This window comes from Colobus angolensis, unplaced genomic scaffold (assembly GCF_000951035.1).
Source record: "Colobus angolensis palliatus isolate OR3802 unplaced genomic scaffold, Cang.pa_1.0 Scaffold219, whole genome shotgun sequence".
NCBI classification, from domain to species: Eukaryota; Metazoa; Chordata; class Mammalia; order Primates; family Cercopithecidae; genus Colobus; species Colobus angolensis.
In genome coordinates, this window is record NW_012115366.1 from 3923282 (window position 1) to 3931875 (window position 8594).

The 8594-nt window shown below is 50.8% G+C and overlaps 1 protein-coding gene across 2 annotated transcripts in view; it reads left to right on the top strand.

Moving 5' to 3' along the window:
* Positions 1-8594, top strand: part of ANGPT4 (angiopoietin 4) — a 46881-nt gene that overhangs the window by 19769 nt on the left and 18518 nt on the right. For both annotated transcript variants that reach the window (XM_011943412.1, XM_011943413.1), the window contains exons 2-3: positions 5118-5273; positions 7038-7159. In XM_011943412.1, the coding sequence (XP_011798802.1) occupies positions 5118-5273; positions 7038-7159 (278 nt within the window). The remainder of the gene's footprint in view (positions 1-5117; positions 5274-7037; positions 7160-8594) is intronic.

Here is an 8594-nt window from a genome sequence, read left to right on the forward strand (position 1 = left end):
CCCCCGGGTCGGGGGGTGGGGCCCGGCCCGGGGCCCTCGTTCCCCGGTCCCGGTCCCCCCGTCTCGGGCGGGGCGGGTGCGCGCCGGCCGGCTTCGGTCGCTTTCCCCTTTGGCAGATGTATACAGTTATGTAACCACCAGCACAATCATGACATAGAACATTGCCAATATCCCAAAAAAGCTCCCCTGTGTCCTTTAACAATCAATCCCTACCCCCCCAGACCCAGGTCCTGGCAATCACAGATTCTGACATTTTTAGAGAGTCATACAAATAGACTCCTACAATATGGAACCATTGGAGTTGCATATTTTTCAGTCATGATCCATCTGAGGTTCATCTGTATGTTTGCACACATCAATGTTTCTTTCCTTTTTATTGCTCAATGTAGTCCATTGCATGGGTGGACTGCAATTTCTCCATTCACCAATTGATGTCCATTTTATATAAATAATGCAGGAGAGAAGCAGGCTTGAGCAGATCTCCTTGACCACGGAGGCCATGGATCTGCACCTGTTATCTGTCTGGATCACCCCTCCTCCCCCAGCCCCTGCCTGTGAAAATTTCTTTCCTTTCCTTCAAGACCCTTTTCAAAAGCCCTCTCCCCAGCAAGGAGCAGAGTGTGCTGACCCGTGACACAGATCTGTAAAGTGGGGCTCAGAGAAACATGGTACTCTCCAAGGGCCCACAATGAGAGTATGGCAGAGCCAGAACTTAAACCCAGGGCCAAGAGGAGGGGGTGGTAGACCAGGGACCAAAGTTCAGCCTCTTTGCCGGCTGGGTGATAAGAAGTCAGGCCTTTTTACCCATCATAGGCCTGAGAATTCGGCAGCCTGAGAGTGATGGAGAAGGGGCAGGTCTAATCCTGGAGTTGGTGCAGGGCATAGAGAGCAGTAAATCCCATATTGGGTCAGTTCCTCCACTGGGATCTGTCCCCTACTCTTCCAGCTGGTGCCTGAGCCGTGGGCCAGACCCAGCTCCCACCACCCAGGCCAATGTTAGCCTCCAGAGCCCAGCTCAGCCTAACTGAGCCCATCTGGCCGAGATTATCCATCCCAGGGCCTGTGCTGGTGGGCGGGTGTGGCAAATTGGGTGATGGGCTTCAGCTGTGGGTAGCCTTTGCTCTGCCCAGCCACTTGCAACTGTAGGACAAGGGGGACCAGTGAGGTGCTTGGGGATCTCCAATCACTGAAGAGGACACTGAGCTGCTCTGAATCACCAGCTCAGCTCTGCAACCCTCAGGCAAGAAGTCTTAGAGCCTAGCCTACCAGATGGTGACCTTGGGCAAGACTTCTGGACCTCAGTTTGTCCATGTTCAGGCAAATAAGAAGCTTGGGGAAGACGCCTGGGAAAGTCTCACCTCAGGCATGAATTTGCTGTTTGACCGCTTGGAGCAGGTGCTCAGTACCTGGATGTCTGTTTTATAATTTAGGTTCTAGGAGGTCAATGAAGTCTGAAAAAGCCTGAGACCAAACTCGGTGTAGTTGTGTTTGTCCTTATCCATGCTGGTGGGCCCAGCCAGCCACACATTAGAATCTCCTGGGAGCTGACAGAGGGGTTAGAGGTAGGAAGGCACAAAAAGGCAGACCCATGGGGAGGAAGGCAGCCTGGCCCAGAATAAGGCGAGTAAACAGATTTGAAATCCACATTGGGATCACAGTGGGCAGTACTTACTGGTGGGTTGAGTGTGGCCGCTAAGGAAAAGAGAAGTTAAGATTGAGGTCTGGGTCTGGGGTTTCAGAACTGGGTGGGGCCATTTCCTGAGATGGGAAAGACTTGGAAGAATGGGGTAGGAGTTGCAGAGACAGGGGCGGTGGGAGCTGAGGATCGAAGAGTTTCACACTGGGCTCGAGATGTTCATTGGAAACCATGCAGAGATGGTGAGTTGGGGACATGCAGGGGAGAAGTCTGGGTGGGAGACGGTGATGGCCCCATCAGCACGGGTTATGTGGAACTCCAAAGACTGATCTCAGCATCTCGGGCAGGACCCTGATGCATTTGGAGCCTCAGACCCCTTGGCATCTGGTCCTGGTGAAGTTTAATGATCCTTTCTCAGAAATGGATAAAATCAAAGCATAGGAACACTCAGTAATATGAAAATCATAAGCAAAATATGAAAGATAAAATCTGTGATCAGGCATAGCATTATCCAGTGGTGGGTCTGATGTCCATAATTCCAAAGTCACAGTGAGTAAAAACAATGTTTTAAGATACTGTAAGAATGTGTTGTGATATGAAAATATTTGGGATTTCTATTGGTAATAACTACCAGGACCTGCTAGTACAGCTGTGGTTTGTGACCTAAGCTCATAACTGAAGGAAATGCCACATTTTAATTGCAGATTAGTGGACAAAAAAATGTGATTTTTTTTTTCTCACTCAAGTTCATGGAGCCTGTGGTTCTTCATTAAGGACCCCGACCTAGGGAGTGAATGTACATAGAAACAAGGATCCAGGACTGGGCCATGGGAGCCCTGCCATGTAGAAGTCTGTAAAGGAAGAGTCAGAGAGTGGGTGATTAGGGGCTAGGAGGAAGCCAGGATTGGGGGGAAGTCATCCAGCAACAGGGAGTGGCCATCCAGGTGATCACTCCTGAGATGTCAAGAAAGACGAGGACACAAAAGTGTCCCTTGAGTGCAGCGACAAGGAGGGCTATCTATGACAAGGTGAATTAAAGAGCAAAGGGGGAACTGGGCATCGTGGTGCTCACCCATTTGGGAGCTATCTGGGAGGTGGGAGGATTGCCTGAAGCCAGGAGTTTGAGGCTGCAGTGAGCCATGATCACATCACTGCACTCCAGCCTGGGCAACAGTGAGACCCCAGGAGGCAAAGGGACCTCCCAGGATGGAGAGACGTGACTGGAGGTATACAGGAGAATGAACACTATGGGTTATATTTATTCTCTATACTTTTTTTTTTTTTTGAGACACGATTTCACTCTGTTACCCAAGCTGGAGTGCAGTGGTGCCATCTCAGCTCACCACAACCTCCGCCTCCTGGGTTCCAGCAATCCTCCTGCCTCAGTCTCCTGGGTAGCTAAGACCACAGGCTTGTGCCACTATGCCTGACTAATTTTTGTATTTTTAGTAGAGATGGAGTTTCGCCATGTTGCGCAGGCTGGTCTCAAACTCCTGGGCTCAAATGATCCACCCTCCTTAGCCTCCTAAAGTACTGGGATTACAGGTGTGAGCCACTGCACCTGGCCTCTATGCTTTTTTGTATGTGTGAAATGTAACATCATTATATTATTAACGTTATTTTTTTTTTAAGTGAGGGTGGGTATGGAGGTGAGAAAATGGAGACAACTTGTAGAAGTTTTGTGTTGAGGAGATCAGAGAAATTGGAGAAGCAGCCAGAGAGGCTGTGGAGTTAGTTTTTAGATGGGAGCTGTTAGCGCATGCTTGTGTGCTGCAGGGAGGGGGTGGGATAATGATGCAGGGAAAGAAGGAAGGGGGTCTCTCTGGTTTTCAGTCTCCGTTGCCATCTCTGCATCAAGGGCTCTCACACTTGAGCAGGCATCTGACTCAGCCAGGGGGGTTGTTAACCACAGATGTCTGGGCATCATTAAGAGCTTCCGGTTCAGGAGGTCTGGGGTAGAACCTGGAAATTCACATTTTTAATGAGCTCTCAGAAGAACCACACTTTGAGAAACACAGCTGTAACCAGTACTACTACCGCCTACAAGCACCCGCTCCAGGATTTGATAATGGAACTTGCTCCCTTTGAAACACTGCAGGGTGAGGAAGGGATGGGAGTGAACAGTCAAGATGGAAGAGGGGAGAAGAGATGAAGGAGGAAGTGGCTGGAGCCTGGCCCAAGCCAAGGTCACCACCTCTCCCGGGGAGCAACCATCTTCCAGAGACCTCCAGAGACCCTGGGAGCTGTCCAGTTGGACCTTCTGAAAGATTGAGTGAGAGGGCAAGGGAAGGAGCCAGGGAAGGAGCCAGGGACGGGGGTGGGGGGCGTGGTGAGAGGCCAGCATGTGTGCCGAATGGAGAGGCAATGGTGGATGGGAGCCGGCTTTCTGCCCGCAGGCACTGAGCCCTGAGAACACACTGTTCACCTTTACAACAGGATACTGGTGTCATGCCAGACCAGCTCTCCTGCCCTTGGGAAAGGAGCAGCCCTGTCAAAGAAATGAACATTTGCACGTGGGATCCCAGAACATCAGAGCTGGGAGAACCCTTGGAGACTGGCCAGTCCAGCCCCATTTGGCAGATGGAAGAGGTCTGAAAATCGAAAGCACAGCTTGGCCAATGGACCTGCAAACTCTTTGTACAAGGGAGAGATGCATTCCCACTCCCTGCTGGCTGGCTCGCCCCGAGGAAGCTGGGGAAGGGGCATGCGATTGGGCGCTGTGCTCTGACCCTTGCTGTTTCCCCTTTTTCATCAATTCATTGAACACACATTTATCACAGAAACAAGGTAGTGAGCAACACCAAGTCCCTGGCTTCATGGAATTGACATTCTAGAGAGAGAAAGAGACAACAGACAGATAAAAACAGAGGTAGTGATTTTAAAAAGTCAGATGGTGATAAGTGGTATGAAGAAAGCTGAAACAGCATGAGCGTGTGCCATGCAGATGGGGATCAGGGTTGGGGGAGGATTCCAGAGGGAACAGTGAGGGAACAACTTGTGGGCGCATGCTTGCGTCGTTGGAGGGATGACATGGAGGCATTGCATCGGGATTGAAGTAAGTGACAGAGAGGGGGATAGGAGAGGAATGAGAGAGTAGTGGCAGGCCCAGTCATGGAGGAACCTGCAGCCATGGCTTTTCCTCTGTGTGAGATAGGAACCCTGGAAAGATTTTGAGCAGAGGAGGAGTGTGACTTGACTTAGGTTTAGCAGGATCCCTCTGGCTGCCTAGTGGGGGCTGGACTGTGCAGGGGACAAGGATGGAAGCAGAGAGGCAGACAAAACAGGCATATAAATCCCTCCCAGGGAAAAACCTACTGGGATAGTCCAGGCAAGAGGTAATGGTGGCCTGACCTGGCCCGGCATGTTCTGAGCCAGGGAGGCCTCATGTGGCTGCTCAGTGCCCTCCCATGATGACACGTGGGAGGGACAGGGGGCTTCCCCCAGCCCCTCCCCCGTGACCCCAGCCCATGGTCTCCCACAGCTAGAGAGGGCCATCAAGATGATCTTGAGGTCGAAGCTGGTGCAGGTCCAGCAGCAAATGGCCCAGAATCAGACGGCCCCCATGCTAGAGCTGGGCACCAGCCTCCTGAACCAGACCACTGCCCAGACCCGCAAGCTGACCGACATGGAGGCTCAGGTAACAGAGGGTGACTGAGTGGGCACTGAGGGCCTGTGGCTGGCCAGGCTGGCTCATAGCCCCAGTCATCTTATCTTGATCTCTGACCTTGGGTAGGGTCAAGGCCTCCTCCGGGCCTGTAGCACCCTGGGTCCCTCCTCCCTGATGACCTTCTCATAAAACAATCTCCCTCCAAGCTATGAGCCCCGGGGGATGGATGCTGGGTTTGGCATTTCTGCCTCTGTAACTTCAGTGCCCAGGTCTGTGCTGGGCACTGGGATGAGGGGTATAGTAGCACAGCCCCCCTGCCTTCAGAGGGCTTACAATGCACCAGGGGAAGATGGATAAGAAACAATTCCCTGGGCCCCTGGGGCCAAGGACCTGGAGAAAGGAGGTATCTGAGCAGCAAAGAGCAGGGAAAGAACTAGTGAATAAATGAAGGGTAGGGAAGTCAGTGGATGAAAAAGTGAGTAACAAATACACACAGGTGTGTGCCTATTTGTTTGTTTGATCCCCTGTGTGCCAGGCACTGCTTGAGAAGACTGGTTCTAATATATAGCAGGAAACAGAGCAGGCACACATTCCTACTCCTGTGGAGCTTCCCCTGAAAACAAAAAGATGGGTGACATACATGGTTATGCGCTGCTTAACAGTGTTCCAGTCAATACCTTGCCACATAGACAACAGCGGTCCCATAAGAGTATCATATGCTGTTTTCATTGTACCTTGTCTGTGTTTAGATACACATACAGAAATACTTCCCACCGTGTTATAACTGCCTATAGTATTGCAGTCACATGCTGCATGGGTTTGTAGCTTAGGAGCAATAGGCTGCCTCATATAGCCTAGGTGTGCAGGCGGCTATACCATCTAGATTTTTTTAAGTACACGCTATGATGTTTGCAGAGTGACTAAATTGCCTAATGACGACCTTCTTACATTTTTCAGTCATTAAGCAAGACATGGCTGTGTATGTTAGCCAGTGACAGCACTAAGGAGAAAATAGCATGGAAGAGAGAGCAAGAAGGGGGTGCACTGGGAGTAGTGGGAGGGATGAGAGCTGCAAGTTTGTACAGCAAGGCCAGGAAGGGCCACAGAGAAGGTAGGGCTGCAGCAAGGCTTACTGCAGAGAGTGCTCTAGACAGGGGACGTAGCACATGCAAAGGCCCAGAGGGAGGATGGACGTGCTGGCGGGTTCAAGAACATCAGGAGAACCATATGCTGGAGTGACCAGGAGGAAAGTGGCAGGCAAGGGGCTGGAGAAGTCATAGGGATAGATCACACCACAGGGCCTTGCAGGCCATGGTGAGGACTGGGGCATTTCTGCTGCATGAGACGGGAGCCACAGGAAGCTTTTGAACAGAGCAAACATGTTTTAAGAGGCAGTCCCAGGCTGCTAAGTAGAGACTAGACTGCAGGGAGCAAGGGAGGAGTCCAGGGCCAGAGTGAGGGCCACAGAGCAGGAGAGAAGTGGTCAGGTACCACCTGGAAGGCAGGGCAGACAGGCCCTACAGATGGGTTGGATGTGGGGGACAAGGATGATGGCTCCTGGGGCCTAAGCAGCAGGGAGAATGGAGCTGCCATTGCGGTGATGGAGAAAGGCACATTTAGGAAGCAGATGATAAGCTAAGTCAGGGCCTGTGAAGGAGTAACCACAGAACTATGACTGGGAGAGTGGAAATGGGTAAGTTTCTGGAGTGGCAGGGCCTGTGGGCAGGTGGGTGGTTGGGCAGGGCTCCTGTAGTACTTACGTAGCCCCCTACCTGCTTCTGCTTGCTGAGGCAGCTCCTGAACCAGACATCAAGAATGGATGTCCAGATGCCGGAGACCTTCCTTTCCACCAACAAGCTGGAGAACCAGCTGCTCCTACAGAGGCAGAAGCTCCAGCAGCTTCAGGGCCAAAACAGGTGGGTGCGGCACCTGGCACCAGACTGGGACAGGGGCTGGGGCTGGAGTGCAGACAAGATAGTTTTAGGTAGACTAAATAGATAGACTATTTAGGACCTAGGGCGGGCACCAGAACCAGTGCTGGGATTGAGGCTGGAGCCAGGACCAGAAGCTGGACGTGGGCTGGTGTCTGGGATAGGGCCTGCTGCCAGAGCTAGGAGCTTGGATTAGGACTGGGGCAGGGAGGTATTCTGGGAGTTAGGGCTGAAACTAGAGCTGGGAATAGCCCCTGCTGGGGAAGGACTGAAACCAGGGTTGCAGCCCAGACTGAGGCTGGAAATGAGATTGGGTATGGGGCTGGGCTAGGGGCCAAGCCGGCACATTGCCTGGCCCTTGAACTGGGTGGGACAGGGGATAGGCATTTTCCTGGGGCCCAGGACACCCTAATTCTCTTTCCCTTTCCTTCCTTCCTTTCCTCCTTCTTTTATTTATCTCATAAATTTTAACAGCTTTATTGAGATCTAATTCACCCGCCATACTATTCACCCTGTAAATTTTATTGGTTTTACTTCTTTGCAAATAAATAAATCTGGTGCTATCTACCTGCTTCCTTTCCCAGAAGAAACCACAGCTACCAGGTTCTTGTCTGCACTATCAGAGAGTCTTTGTGTTTATAAGCAAATAGGCATCAGGAGAACACTCTTTAAATTACCGGAAAAAAAAACGGTCATAAGGTTTAGATAAAGCAGAAAAATCTGTCAGCTAAGGCTGATTTCATCTCCATTTCAAGCTGAGTGAAGAAAAAAACTGCCAAAGTCAGGGTTCTGGAGAAGGCAAAATCTATCCAATGAACGAGCCACAGGCCTGTGAATCAGGCCAGATGTTGTTTTTCACATGCTGGTTCAGGATAACACCATAAGATCCCCAAGCTCTCTGATCTGGGTGCAATTAATGACAGTCTGCCCATCTTCTTATTCTCCCAACCCAAGGTCTCAGTGGCAAGGACTGGGATACTTTCAATGACTCTAAATTAGCACCAGGTGTCTAGAAATCAGTGAGGATGGAGGATGTCATCATTAAACTCTTGGCCCGTGAAGGCAGAGCAGGAATTCTAGAATTTCAGTGTGCCCCAATTCTCTCTTAAAAGCAGCATAATTGGGTGTCCAGAGGAAATTTCTTCTGCCCTAGCTGGACTCATTTTCTTAGTCTGCAGAATGAGTCGGCACAAGTGGATATACAGGAAAATGTCTCCCTCCCAGCCCTGTTCCTCAGCTACCCACCCAAGCCAGAGGTAGCCACCGTTCCTAGTTTCTTGTGTACCCTTCCATTCATTCAACCAACAATTATTTTCTGAACTCTTTTCATGTGTTAGGCACTATTATAGACACTGTGGATATAGAAGTGAACAAAGAGACAAAAGCCCCTTTCCTCGTGAAGCTGACATTCTTTTTTTTT